This window comes from Papilio xuthus, unplaced genomic scaffold (genome assembly GCF_000836235.2).
Source record: "Papilio xuthus unplaced genomic scaffold, Pxut_1.1 DF829129.1, whole genome shotgun sequence".
NCBI lineage: Eukaryota > Metazoa > Arthropoda > Insecta > Lepidoptera > Papilionidae > Papilio > Papilio xuthus.
Window position 1 is genome coordinate 2,958,682 of NW_013529520.1, and position 16,275 is coordinate 2,974,956.

At 36.0% G+C, this 16,275-nt stretch overlaps 1 protein-coding gene across 1 annotated transcript in view; it reads left to right on the top strand.

Annotated features, from left to right (window-relative positions):
• Nucleotides 1–16,275, top strand: part of hh (hedgehog signaling protein) — a 38,458-nt gene that overhangs the window by 15,504 nt on the left and 6,679 nt on the right. Inside the window, exon 4 of the mRNA XM_013314959.1 lies at nucleotides 12,894–13,155. Within this exon, the coding sequence (XP_013170413.1) occupies nucleotides 12,894–13,155 (262 nt within the window). The remainder of the gene's footprint in view (nucleotides 1–12,893; nucleotides 13,156–16,275) is intronic.

Genomic DNA, 16,275 nt, shown 5'->3' on the forward strand with positions numbered 1-16,275 from the left:
TTTAGTAGGACTATTTGATGAATCATAAAGTAGAAAAATTTACCTTGTAAATGTCATCATTAACGACCGGTTTGTAATGAAATACTACTGTGTCTAGTTTTTTCTTAATATTATGTAGTCAGTGTTGTGGTAAATGGAGTCGACATACGAGTTATTTGGTCTAGCGTCGATTGTCCGAATGAGAACAATGCTCGAAGCCGCTCGAATTAATAAACTAATGGTTGTAATTGTTACCCCACGTCGGATATTTTGACCATGAACGATCGACTTCGTGCCTCCGATAAGGCACACCTCACTTCACAATAACACTTTTGTTTTATTGTTAACTAAACTATTAGGAAAGTATAAACTTCCGTCCTTTCATTTCGTACTTTTATTAATAAGAAAATTTAGTCTTTCAACGCGCAAAACATTAAACATATAACATTAACAAAATGATTTAGTACAAAAATGTCCTTAGATAACCGTTTAAGCAAATCATATAACGAGACTAAAAATTCCATGCGTTATTGTTTAACCTTTCCTGACTGAACAATAACTAAGCGTCAATAGCCTAATGGTTAAGGGTACGGATTTCCGATCACGAGGTCGGGGGTTCGAATCCCGCCATTCGACTATTGTCGTAAACCATATCCTAGCACAAGCAATAGAGCTTAGTTGGAATGGTACAAGAAATATTAGTAAATTTACACAAAAAATCTGCTAATATTTTAAATACAAAAAAAAACTAATAGAATTTTTAGTTTGATTATAGCATGTCTACATGCTTTCTTTCTTATTTTGCTTTCGTCTTTTAACATAAATAAAGTCCTAAAAATGTACATAAATTTTAATTTCAACTGAAGTTGTGAGTCCCGTCATGAAGCAATGAAAGATAAAAGGAAATTCATTTAGGAAATACCGATGTGCCACCGCGATGTCTCTTAGAGGTTTGCAGATGGCAATGTATGCTAGTTTCGCTGCCCCATGAGGCATAAAAACAAAGTTATTGGTCATTGTTTTAATACAACAGCGGACGCACCGGCTATGACTATTAAAATACACGATGCGTTGACCTGGATGCTCTCGGTAATCTGCAAGTGTCGTCTCAGATTTATTCTGCATTCCTCTTGCTCCCCTAGCTATGTTCTTGTAGTTGCAAACCGATGCAGTTTTTAAATTATTCTTAACAATTTTTATGTTTTCGTTTTGCTTACACATTGTTTTATTATATTTCTTTCATTTAAATTGATATCTCTACAGTAAATATTTTTTTTATTCTCTTACTCTTTCCCTTCCCACCCTTTTTCTTATAAGTAAAGGTGTAAAGTGGAAGTGGACTTTCTGAATGACAGGACGCATGGAAAGGGAAAATATTTTCTTCCTGTGCATCCTCTCCTCCGTTGATTAAAGGTAGACAACGCATATGCAATTGCCTATGTCTATGGGCAACGGTCACTTCGCTATTTCAGCGATTTCAGGTGGCCGCTCCCTCGTGCCACCTTATGAAATAAAAAAAATAAAACAAAGGCGTAAAAATCTATAAAACTAAGATTTTCCGTTGGTATATGCTATACTTACTACTAGAATTAAACTTTGCCTGTTTCAAAAGTGTTGCAATGCTATAAAATATATAATTTCCGTTTTGTTTCATATTGTATTTGTTAATTCCATTACAAGTTATAAAGTTTGTTGCTAATTAGTAATGTCGTAAATGTTTTACATAAAGATTGACAATAAAACGCTATAAAATATTAGCATTTCGCACTTGTTAGGTAAATGCAGTAAAACACAGACATCGCACAATGGATTAACATGATGAAACTTGACATATATTAAGCATAATTTTAAAATTAGCCTTACGTAAATATCAATACAATGTTTATGTACCAATTACCGAGTAGCGATATTCTGTTACATTGACTAAGGAAGCCTTGCGTCACTTTATGTTATTACACAAACTGCCGTACTCAGAGATTCTTAAATAATTACTTAAGTAGCAGATATACTACGGATCTCTCTTAAAGGAATCTAGTGCAGCAATTTGCTCAGTTGTTCTTTAGTCATGGATCATCATCAAATGTAGTACGGAATAGTGGCGCCATCTAAAGTGAAAAGAGTGCAACAGTCTCGCAACCGAAAGACGGACAAAACGATACGTTTTAAATATATTTTTTAATGTATTTTATTTCATTTTGGACATCAAAACAGAAATTGCGACAAATACAGCAGTATTCAATTTCCATCACTAACCTACCACAAATGTGTTATTATAGTAACGAACTATTAAAAAAAATCAATTTGAATTTGAGGCTAGCAACTAGGTAATGTGTATGTGGTTTTGTGACCAAAAGGAAGAGAAAGGAATACGTACATTACGTAATGCTGTAAAAATATTTGCATATGAAATACGATATGAATGATTTCACATGGATATTCCCAACATCGTTTTATCAATGATATCATTCAAAATTAAATTAGCAACTTGAAAAATTATCGTATTATTGCAAAAATCTATATTTTCCTTGTAATTTGTCCATGCCAATGAATGTACACAAAAAAATTAACTCTAAGTGCAATAATGAAACGTTGTTGAAAATTAAATTTGTAAGTAGGACTGTAAATCATAACATTTTGTGTTCAAAGTAAATACAAAAACAAAAAAATCTCATCTATAAAATGATTTTCAATAAAAATTACCAATCATAGTTTGAAATAGTTTCTACATATTGATGATAAGAGACCAGTTTTGCAATTCAGATTGTATTGGTACTCCCGAATGGGTTTCGACGTCTATAAAATAATTAAGTTGCAAATCCGATGCCTTTAATATTCTTGAGTTCGTATCCTTTACATATTATCGTTTGACTTTATAATATCCAGGGACTTTGAACTCATTTATTTTACTTAGGTAGTTTTTCGCAATTTGTTTAAAATTTGAAAGTTTTCACGAAATTTATCCGCGAGATATCCGGCAAATCGCTCATCGATAATTCTGTTTTAAAGATTGCTTTCCGTACATTTTTTTACTGAAGTATTGCCCAGTGAAATATTCTGCGATAAAAATACAATACAATCTAGATAAGTCCGCGAATAAAAAACTGCCGCAATCCTAAAAAGGGCGTGTTGAAAATAATTTTTGAAGCGCATAGCTATCTTTTACGGTTTGTAAACGCTATGTTTGCTGGCAATAAATTATCGTGTCGAACACACAAAAGTTGGCATTGTCAAGTCGATACGGCGATGTACGATAAAGATCGTGCGACAGACTCGGGCGCGGCGAGTGCGAGGCGGCAGAGTGCGGTAACATCGCAACTCGCAGACATACATTCTGAAGTATCCAATGAGACAAAGTTCTTTCACTTTTATATAGGTAAATACCGTGTTTTGGCTATAATTAAAATCGCAAAGTTCAAAATAACAAAAGAGGTGAGATTTTTTAATTTATTCGTACCGGAAAAAGATCACACAAGAAAAAGTTAGAAGTGGAAACCATGACAGAATATACGGTAAATGTTTTATTTGAAATAATCTTAATGTGAGAATAGTGAACAAAAATACTAAAGTTAAAAGCTCCTTAAATTCCTCCAAAAATAAATAAACCCGGTAGTGAGTATAATAACGATCAAAGGTTTCGTTTAAGCTAATTTTTAATCACCGACACCGCTTTTAAACGCATTAAAAAGGGACACAATCCTTAACAGTAAGTTCCGTACAAAGAATTCAGGCATTTTAATTTTATTATTTAAGATATCGCTATTACGATTAAATAAAATTTATGTGTTAACAGGGAGGCATTAGCAAGGCGGGCGTCATCTGTTTAGTGCGAAGCCAGCGATGCGACATTCGTGGCGACACGCTTTTGTGTTCGGCGATCGTTGTTTTATGTCCAATTAATTTAAATAATAGCTGCCTCCCAGCCTACCTGAGCGGCTGAATGCGACATTTTCTTATATCGATGCACACACGGTCTATTTTTGTAGGAATTTCATCGCACCGAGTAAGGACTTTGGTCACCCGTTTCGAGATTGTTAACCCTCGTAAAAACTTTATACATGATTTTTTTTGCCGCTCATATTTGCGGAAAATCGTCATTAGGTTGCTCCGTTTAATGTTAATGGTTGATTTAATTTAATTGCTTTGAAATTTGTTTACAATAATGGAGTTTTAAGAGAAAGATTTTTTGTTGTATCGATTTTTATTGCTCAAACCAACTATTACTTACTCTTTTTAGTAAAGTTGATAAAAATCTGACTTTTCTTTTAACCAATTTGATATTCAAACCAACGTTATTGACGTATTTGTTACTCCTAGCCTATGTTTTTAGAGTTGTAACTAACAGGAATACATTAACTTTTAAAACCATAAATAGTGATTAGTTTCGCCTATCCTTCATTTCATCTTCCTTTGCCTACAGACATCCAATAGATCACCCACAAGAAAAGGCACTAATAGAATAGACGGATAATACATTTCCTAACAGCGCTTCTAATCGTCTTTGTATTTTCTGCACACCATTTTATAGATGCCCATGACTTTCATAAACAATGATTTTATGTGTATTCAATATAGCAATGTTCTAAAATGATTGGTGTCATCCTATAAGTTAAAGTTACATAAATCGAAAGGACAAAATAAACATAAACCTAATTGATGTCATGTGAAAACGCACTATACCAATATTAGCTTATTTATATGTCATGATAGGACCGTTTTTAATATAGAATCGTTGTGAATAGCATGCGCATTATCAATTCAGATTTCATAATCAAAGATCTATTATACATAAGCTTACTGCAGTGCATTGAAGCAGGCTTTTAAATTAGCATGTGTTATAAGGCATTCGACAGCGTGCCGCGCATTGTGTGCGTCGGGGAGACATTTGTCTACCATTATTATATTGGGCCGGTTTTTGGTGTACCTGCCTACATGGCGCCTAGCTATTCATATTCAAATTGGTATTTCGTGTTGAGTAATTTTTCAACATTTATTTCCAATTGTGTAATCCTAACTGTCGGATGATAAATACAAACGACGCGTGGATGAGAGGTGAATGAAAAGGTGCCTCTGTTATTGATCAATAATATTGATATGTTGAAGATAATATTCGTAAATAACATTTGTATACGTGTCAGTATGAAAGAGACCTTTATGTGAAAAAGTTAAGCATTTGTGTTGATTATCCGTGGTGTAACGGGTAGAGATAATCGTTAATATGATGCGAAGATCGGTATCAACCAATAGCATTGAGGTGAAGCGAGCGGACGCTCGCGGGCCCGAGGCCGGAGTCCCGCTGCGAGCAGGTCTGGGTCATCCAGATTATTCATTAGTGCACTGTTCCTCCCACCGATGCCAGTCATTTTATTTTATTTATGGCCGCCGAGCGAGGTGAGACCCCAATTTCGCATACACCTGCGTCTCGATAATTATACACTAGCATCTACTGAAAAAGGACGCCATTTCAAAACGATCTAACCGAGCGCATTTTTGCCTGTTGAAATCAGCTAATGTATTTCAGATGATTCAGGCTTTATTCTTTGTAGATGTCATAAATTTTATACGGTGTATAATAAATAACACGCTCACAATAATCAATAATATAGGTAGTAAGTATGAACATGATGTATAAGGACATCTTTCCTCCCTTCTTTGTAGTTACTAAATAAATTTGCGTACATTTTATGTAGCTTGTGATGTGGCGCGTTAATCGCCGAAGACAGGGCATGCATATTTATGGCGTTCTACTTATCGCCGTCGGTATCAACTTTTGATATTATATAGTGACATAAAATTTGCATTATCAGTGAGCACGTAGCTTACAATTAAAGTGAAACGTTTATATTTAGCTCTTTTATGTGTAAATATTTATAGAGAAATTAATAAGAAGTCTACTACATAGTAAATTCTGTTTTAATGTTATATTGGTCCATCTACACAACTTGATCTTTTTATATTCTCTATCTGAATGTCACAGACTGTTTTTAGGTTATTTTTAATAAATAAGTAAGTAATAAATAATAAATAAACTTGAACTGAAGCCTCAGTAATTTTAATATTGAAATGTTTTACATTGCAAATCATTACGGGAAACTATATTTCCTTTCACTCTAAAAAAATGTGCATATTTAATTTCGGTAATTTAAAAAATGCAGCGTCGAATTAATTCGAGATCGCCAAAGCGAAGGCAAAGTCAAAGTAAAAGGAAACAAAGAAGGTCAGAACGAGGGACGCGGTGGCAAAAAGCTCTCTCATGTCCGCGATGTTCAGATAACCTTAAACTGAGCATTTGTTATCCTTATCTGGTGTTGGAGCGTGGCTAATGCGACCGCGGGAGATACGTGCGATCGATTTATGTCGCCTCCTGGCATCCACGACAAATTGATAATTAATTTTCGTCCGAGGCCTTTGATCGCACCGAGGTATTCGCGACCCGTTCTAAATGTCGTCTACCGTTAAGGCCTTAAAAAAATACTATTTTTACTCGAGCCTCATCAGTCTTGTTGGCTAATGATGTAGGCTTTAGATTAAAGCGACACCTCGTTTATTTACCGCAACTGCATTCAGTTTAAAGAACTTTAAATGTTTAAAGCGATAAATATCATCAAAGGATTAGTAGTCTCATTAAAATTAAATGATAATATGTGATTGTATTATAATATGGCGTTTAGAGTATTTAGTTTTTATTAGAAGAAATTAATGTTTGTTATTGAACAAATGGTTGCAATAATTCAAGTAAAATATGTTACATTTGTTGCAAGCAAATGCGAGGCGTCCTCCGTCGGACAAAGGGCTGGCAGGCTGACTGAAGCGATCCGAGTTTCGCTTTGTTCACAGATAAGCAATATAAATAATCGGCCTCTCCGCTGATGGACTCGGAATGTTTGCCTTCCTAAATAATTTTCTACTTCCCTAAACGAATCTTACTTTGAGTTATAACATCTGATTTTGTATTGTTACTGTTTTTATTCAAAGTGTTCGAATAAACGTTATATGAGTTTAAGCTACGAGAACAATTGCCAATAACATTTTTAAATATAATATTATCATTTTAAAAATTTAATAAATTTACTCCTTAGTTATAATAATTTTAGGCAATGTTTACATTCCAAACTACCTATTGATTCTATTAGATTTGTATATTAGAATTTATAAATACTTACGGCTTATTTACTCTTAATTACCACGCTCGTGCCTTAGCTTCGACTCTGTTTACTATTTAATGACAAATATTTTAAGTAAATTTACTATAATATATTTTGCTAAATTCCTAAAACTAAGCCATGCGAACAAAACTGTCACATCACAGTTTCTTGTCATTTCGCTTTAAAACGCGTTAGTCGTTTGGAAGCGTGTTGGCTCTTGTAAACTAATATTTCCTTTAAGTACTTAGCGTATCTTCTATCAACTAAATACACGGACATCCCTATTTCGTAAGTCATACGGCTTAGATTTCTATGTTTTTAATTTTTTAATATCATTGATGGGATCTCAGAAAAAACGATTCGGCTCTCATCGAATGATTTCGTCAAATTACTTGAGAGATATCAGTTTTGATTTGGGTTCGGAAAACAATACAAAACCTTTTGTGTAACTCGACACCGGCCGCGGTCGCCAAACTCAACTCGACTACACTTGACGCTCAAATGCTGCGTTTACAAGATTAGAAATTTATGTAAGTGCTTATTTTTACACCTTAAAAGGTCGGAATAAAACATAATTGATTGAAAATAAACACTACTCTTTATCTTTAAAGTTGTCATAAAATTAATATTCAACGATCTGGTACCAAAATTGACTATGGTGCGAAAAATGATCGATTTTTATTGTTACAAAAGTAATTATAAAAGTATTTATAAATTATAAAAATCAAATTATCTAAAGTAACCTGCCATAGATATCCTTTTCAAAAATACTTAACATTCTACTATAAATTTCTAAACTGTTTTTAAACAATTCCTACAGGATTACCTTATCGAACACTACCCAGTCGGTAGTCATTTCACACTGATAATTTGTTGACTCAAAAAAAGTCATGTGTCATAAAAATATGCGTGACGATCACCAGGTCGCCGTCGCCCCACAAAGCGCACGTAAACATCACTTTAATCCTTTAAAACAATGCTAATGGATGCACGTAAGGTCCGCCGCTAAGTCCTGTCAGCGCGCGCGCACCCGACCGCGAGCCCTCACGCTCCACTCGCCACCAATAAAGTTGACACTAAATTAGACCCGTCTTATTCTTTTTCCGGCCGAAATCAAAATATCCTTAATAAATATTTTATTATACGTGTTCACTGGGCGCATTTTAGTGTGAGCGATGAACACGGGTTCACGTCAAAACATCTTTATCGGGTTATTTGTCTTATAAAATATTATCGAGAGCCTCTTCGGGAGCGTCAGCAAAAGAGGACGTATAGTGTGATCCGTGCGATTGTTGTCTTTACGCCCACGGCGATGCGATCACTTCGCTTTGGGGCGAGAGATAAACAATAAAAGCGGCGATTACGAGAGTGCTGTAACAAATACAGTTTATTTTTCTTAGAAGATGAGATGTCGAGGGCGAGGCGCGAGGTACTCGCGGCCGGGACGAGGCGCCGCGGCAGACCGTACGGCCGGAGATTAGCGAGCACCGGCCCGTCACAAACTCGCACCGACAACCCGACTTATGAAGCTCTGATATAATGATAAATCAATAAGTCATTTTATTACGACAACGCGGGCGCATCGTGAATGCGCATTTTTATAGATTACTTAATGGCGATCATTGGCGCGATACCATCGGTGGCAACAAATTAAAAAAGTCGCCTTGAACGAGCGTTAAGTAAAAGCAGGTTGGGCCGCGAGGCCGAGGGGCGGGCGACGACGTCGACGAACACGTACATACTTGTCTCGTTTTCATCACCTGTTTCTCTTAAAGTGACGTAATTACGGATGCAAATCGATCAGCAACAGCTCGAGTTATTGGCTTGCGGAGGGTTGACGCCGTAAATTGGCACGATACGGGTAATGTTTATAGCCTTCGCACGCGATTTCGCGAAAAGTATAATTACGCGAGAACGGTTAAGTATCCACTCTGAAATTAAGTAGCGCCCGTTAGTGATTTTTCCTCTTTTACTTTTTTAAACACGCGAATGTTAATTTCAATATTGTAACAGAGAACTTTTGTATTATAAATGGTATAGAAATAAAGAAATGTATAAGATCGATGTCGGAAGCGTAGATTCGTTTTCTCATGGCGTGACTTGCACGTCGCAACTAGTGGGCATGCTCTCATTGACTCCGCCATTGACCCTCGCGTCAGCTCGCTGCCCGCTGCCCGTTAGTGATCACGATAATATAAATAACATGGTCGCATCCTTCCCATGGGTATTAAGAACAATTTGCTTTCTACGTTATTGAGAATGTAACCTTAACAAATCGGATCCGAGACTGCTCCTAACAATCGGGACAAACGAGAATGGATTTGCACCTGTTACTATCTGTGATGTATTTATTGTAAATAAATCACCCACAATGTGACAATAGAGTTTGGATGACTAGTTGATTGTTTATCATGGCCATCATGTCTATATTATACGAGTACAAACAAGATGAACAAATTCTTATTTGCATTGTCCGAAAAGCGTAGTTTTACAAAGGTGAATTTTGTTGTGTAAATGTATACAATAGCTATGTTTTAAATATTTCTTTCGCTTGATATACAAAAGCAGTTATATATATATATATTGAAAACGAATTCATTTCTATCAAAATCAAAAAATAAAACTCTTTCGATATCAATACAAATTTTCAATTTATGATCTGTCACTACGATTTTGTTAAAAGCCTTCTAAGTATATTATTGTTTATTAATGTATTGTAAGCTTCAAAGCGATAAAATACCTTAAAAAGTGTTAGATAAAGTGACTATATTGACTGAATTAATTTTGTTCGTTGATAAGAATAGAAATGAGCGCGGTGGCCCAAAACTGACGACAGCCGCGTAGAGTTAACAAAGGGAGATATTTTTCGTGGGCAAACATTAAAGTGCTTCGAACATAAACATTCACACAGGTGATCCGCCCTTCACATGTATATTTATGATGTGTCCGACCGTCGCCGTCCGCACTATGTCGCGCTTGCTGTGGACAAATGTTTGCTATGTGCTCATTTATTAGTAAACATGCGCTTATGAATAATGCCCTCTGGCAAGCTAATTGAATGTTTATTAATTAGCAGTCAATTGTTCTCAATTAAGTCTTTCAGTTGAAGACAGTGCTTTAACTATTTGCATCCTTAAAATTGTAGTTCTAAGATGCTTTCTAAATCAGGATTTTTTTTTATCTCATTCTATCGAAATTATAGTATAAAATTAAATACAAAATTGAAATTAACGATGTACAAGAGAGAAATGGACGATGTTATAAATGAATAACAAAAGGTAAGTCCGCTTAAGCCATGTGAATGGGCTACTGCCTACCTCATAAAAAAGTGCCCTTAAACTATTTGTTGTGGTTTTTACAAAAACAAAAAACGTTACAACGAAACCAGTCAGCATTGGTCGGTGCTTTTCGACTCCTGGCCTTGTAAAAAACGACGTGTTAAGGAATGTAAAGAGCCATTTAATTATCCTAATATATTGTTATGGTCGCGGAGGGAGGCGGTTATAAATTAGCGGCCGCCGCGCTGCGTCAAGGTGGCGAATGATGCGTCGGCCATTACTCGCCTACTTCTATTTATTTACAAGTGAGCCAGGAGCGTCCGAGTGGCACCAAGACGCCGACAGTTCCCAGTGTCCCGATGTATCGAGACCGGCGAGATCCTAACTCGGTAACATGAGAGGCTCGCGTGAAGTCGGAGAGCGCGGCTCATGTTCTCACGTTACCGCACCCGCTGCTTCAGTGCGATGATCCTTTAAGTTTTTATTCGATTTTTGCTTCAATTCCATCAAGCGGCCTTCATTATGCGACCGCTGGTGCCCCGACACCGGTTCAGGTAGCCTGGCGTTTCACTACAAAACTTGACCTTAGGTATTCGATACGCTTGTTACTTTTTTTTTCGTTAATCAATGTAGTCGAATTTGAGTTTTCGATGTGGTGTAATTTGATAATACGCGAATATATATTTCATTAATCGAGCCCGTGATAAAAACTCGTTTATTGTCGTATGCTCATTGGGTGTAGTTGCATTCCGAGGCGAAGGCGATCGTGGTTTTAGGATACGTGGGTACGCGAGGCGAGGCGAGGCGGGCTGGAGAGGTGTCAGAGGCAGGCGTCCCGCCGCGCCGGTGCATTGTGATCGACAGCTTGTTTACTAAAAATATGCATAATGAATTTATAATGGCCCGCCGGGAACGTCTCGTCGCTTCTTCTTACCAGATCCAGCCTCACTTGCTTGCCGCCAGCGCATATCAAAATTATATTATAATAATCACATTGAACGCAATTCTTTTCATACGCGACACTTACTTCGTATATTTGAAGAAAAAAAATCATAAAAACATTTTTATGAAAGTACAAACTTTAATTATAAATGTTTCTATTGCTACGTTAATCGTAAAAAATGTGAAAGCAACAATTTGGATGGTGGTGCGGTGCGAGAGGCTAATTGCGCCACCGCCGTGTTCCCACGTTAAAGTGCACGAAGTGTTTGAGTATACATTTAGCATTCGATTGTTTTAGTGCGGGCCGGGATGACCGCGGGGAAGCAAACATTGTGCATCCCGTGCTGCGCCCAGCGCTTTGCCCTGCCTCGCCTTACCTTACCTTGCCTTGCCTCTCTCGTCTACCTGTCAACAAAACTCGTATATTACACAAAACAAAAAAAAATAATTTAACCCATTCAGCCAACTCTTTTTTTTAGTTAAATATAATTAAAAACTCTGGTTTATTAAGTGCATAACATAATATTCGTTAATGCGTTAATAACAGAAAGTATTTATCAAAAAACTTTAGAACCATGACGAATTATTTTTAAGAAATTAATAAGTGTTCTTACAAATAAGCGCTACTTGCTTAACATAATACAAAAATCTTAATATCAACATAAGAACGTCTAGCGAATCTAAAGCATTCTTGCAATGATATATTGCACGTGAGCTCAGACATATGGAATTACCATCCGCACTATTGTTACATGCATTGGACGGAAACGATGATTTTACCAACTCTTTATTATTTTAAGACATTCGTGGAAATAATTATATACGGTGCTTCAAATATCTGTTATATTGAATGCGAGCGAGCGAGTCGTCAAAGCGGGACGCCCATCGGTTCGATTCGTTACGTCAATCTCTCGGATTTTTTCACTGAGAATCTGCATAGAGTGAGTTGACATGGGGACACAAAGCTAGCGTGCGGTGCGTGGCGCATTGTCCGCATTTCTTTATAAATATTTTGACATTGCCTTTATTTGCTCCACAAAGTTATTTCACAAATGGCATCGTGTCGATTCCTTTGTGCGGCGTGTTTTAATTTGATTTATTCTTCGACGACAAAACGCTCGCCATACCGCGCCACCCGCGCCCCCCGTGCCGCCTATCTGCGGCGGCGGTGTTTGACGATTTGTTAGCACGTCTATTGGTATTTTCTTTAGGATGTGCAAACAAAAAGCTTCGCGCTTTACAGTGGAATTGTTTCTTGAAAGCCCATTGCATGTGGCCAATTAGATTCGCAAATCAATATGTGATGGTGTATCGATTTCAATAATCATTTTTTACTATGAGTTTGCTAGAATTTTTGAATAGAACAATAGCACTTAATTCAATAAATGTCATAAAATATTATGGAATAAGAAATCGATGTTTTATCAACTTTGATAAAAGAAAGTTTCTGTTCCGCAAGGTACCTAAAAAATTTGAATGTCTTGTTAATACGAATAAAGATACCTCAAATAAATTAGGACATAAATTAACATGGAAATAATTACGTTCACAGCGTTGCAAGGAGAAGTTGAACACGCTGGCTATTAGTGTGATGAACCAGTGGCCGGGCGTACGGCTGCGGGTGATCGAGGGCTGGGATGAAGAGAACTCGCATCAGGAGCACTCGCTGCACTACGAGGGTCGCGCCGTCGACCTCACCACCAGTGACCGTGACAGCAGCAAGTACGGCATGCTGGCGCGACTCGCTGTCGAGGCCGGTTTCGACTGGGTCTACTATGAGAGCCGCTCCTATATACACTGTTCTGTAAAAACAGGTATGTACACACTAACAATACAATACATTAGTAATATAACATGTACATATACCTATTATTTTTAAAGTTTATTTATGGTTTGTAAAGTAGGAGGAAGTAGGATTTTTGAATTTTGTGTTTTCTTTTAATACTAAAGTACTTATTAAAGAGAATAAAATACAAGACGATAGTGAAAATGCAAGATGTTTAATACTTAATGTTTAACTCTCGCAAACAAATATCAAGAATTGTTGACCTAAGATATGCGTTTAAATCTTTAGCATGACGCATGAACCTCGCCGGCTACTTAGCTAATAATTCACATGGAATTCATGATTAGTTTTTAAATATTATGTATGTGCCAAATGCTATTTATTATTAAAATAAATGACAATTGTAAATTAAATAGTATTTAGCAATTAAAATTAAACTTGTTTGAACCTTATTTATATTGCTGGTCGAATCTAAAAACTAAATATTATGAGTATTATGACCTATAAATGTCAAATCATATAATATCAACTTAAAAAAGGACATTCACGGATCTCAATTTTTTATCTCGCTTTTTTTATTATATCGGTACATAATTAACTGTCTACGGGACGGGCCAAATATATAGTTGAGAGCTACAAGAATGCACCTCGGACAGTTCCCGCGCCCGCGCGCCGGCGGTGTCGATCAAACGGACGAACGAGCCTCTTGTTATCATCCCTCTCTCTTCCTACCGCAGTACAAAGGCCACTCTCTCCCTCGCACATCGCCGCATCGCAGCCAATCCCCCACTTCTATAATTACACCGGTGATTCAATGGCTTATAGTTATGTATAGAGCATAACGTCGAGAGAAACGAGCCTCTATATGTATGTATACGTTAGAGTTCATGATGGCATTCTGACGCTCATAGTTCCAATTAACTGAGCTGATTACCAATCGCCGATGAAAGCGAAACCCCGAAGTTTGCGAGGACCTATGTGCTTCCACTTGTTATGATTAAGTACTCTGTTACATAAACATATCTATATACACACTAAAAGTAACTAAAAATATCATAAGCAATTCATTTGTAACACTTTTAACTCTACTTACAATCTGTTTTGCACCCAAGGCATGTAGTTAACATTACTTCTACTTGTGGCCTTCGTGCTGAATATCGCAAAAGCGCGTTAGAAAAACTTAAATACATAAAGACATGTTAATTATTAACTAAGTACGTCTAATTGTATCGCAGCCGATTACATTCTAAAACCAAAGGAAACAAATACAAAAAAACGCCCAATAATCTTATGTCATTGTCAAATCGAAGTGGATATTTAACGTTTAAAGGTCTCGGGTAAAACATAGCGAGGGGGCTCTTAAACGGACATTTATCATTGAAAAAAGACAAAAAGTCCTTCATTGTTTCAAAAGCTCAGCCACTGATAGTCCCTCGGATCGGTCGCAGTCAATTTGTTTCGATGTTTATTCATTTATTCCGACATTTTGTTCGATCGGGGAGTTTTTAGTATTAATTTGGAATTTATAAATAATTAATGTGCTGTATGTGGGCATGTGCGTTGCGGTTGCGTCTCGCGAGGTCAAGGACGCGAAGTTCATGACACCACTACACATCCACTCAAATATACTCTTACATATGTACTTCTATTTATAACGATTCTTTTTCACAAAGCTATCACTATCTATATATCGAAAACAATAATATGTTCATGACTCTGATATACTCTAATTTTCTATTAAAAGCATTTTTGATGTTTGCGCTAGATCTTAAGTCGCTTCATCGCTATGAATACGGCCATTTTGAATTATTATTTCATCCAAACAACTTTTTAAGACAGAACACACATAAAATAATCGATAACTTTATACACATATTAAAAAACATATAAATAAAGTATAATTTAATTAATAAATCTATTAACTTTCCTATATCCGTCATCTACATAATTAATCAAATCGTAGACATGATTAATATTCCTGTTATTTGCTATAAATAAATCATTATTTAATTAAGAATCAAATGAAAAGTGCATTCAAATTGGTGTCGGGTACATCAGAGACAAGCTGTTAATGTCAAGTGTCACAAATGGTTCGGCTTTCTGAGATAAGATTCAGTAAATATCTGCGCTGGAGTGACGCTGCTCACGATATTAAATTAAACTATCGCACTCGATCATCGCGGCACCAATAAAATGGCGAGATTTTTTATACACGTTCGAATTAATTGATTTTTATTGGTCGGTTTTGATTATTTCGTTTTGTATACGATTTAATAGAGCGACGGGATTTTTCAAAGGCAAAATTGTATAAGTTATAAAAAAAAACTATAACGTATTAAATGTGAATAAATATTTTATTTTTTAATTTTATATGTTTTAAGTTTTTATTCTTGTGAGACTTGTTTATTATCTCGATAGCAAAGTTCGCAGTTCATCAGTTTGAAAGACATCAACGCGTTTCGTCTTTTGTCACTTCAAGTTCTAACATAATATTTCGATATGATTTTAAAAGTAAAATAAAGTAATTAAACACTATAAATCTATTTAAAATTGTTCAAGTTATTATTCAGGTTAAATTTACATTTAAATAATGAAAGCAGAAAACTATAAAATGTTAAAGTGGAAAGATTGTCTTTGTATTTAAATATAGTAAAAATGTAATTCGTGGAATAGGAACAATGTGACAGGCAGTAAAGGTTGTTTTACATGGAGGAGGCGCGGATAAATGGGGCGTGACTGACGTTGTATGAGGCAGGTCACGAGCTAGACCATCTTTCCTTTATAAATGTTCATTTTAATGTTATGCCTTCACAACTTACAACTTTACAATTATTAGATACACATATTTAGGTATACTTTAGTCTTACCACTACTACAAAATACTAAAAAAAAACCTGAATTATTAGCCTGTACGATCTTCCAGATTATGTTCTACTTCTGTGCTAAATTTCACTTAGGTGCCCTAAGCCGTTTTGGAGATACCTTCTAACAAATATCCGTTCATGCATTTAGATGCATGAACGGATATTTGTTCACTTGGACACTCGCATTCATACGATAATAGTAAGATTCATTCCTTATTCAATACTTTGAAGAATATTCTTAGAGTCAAATTACCGAAATCACGTGCCTTATTCTATTAAAATGT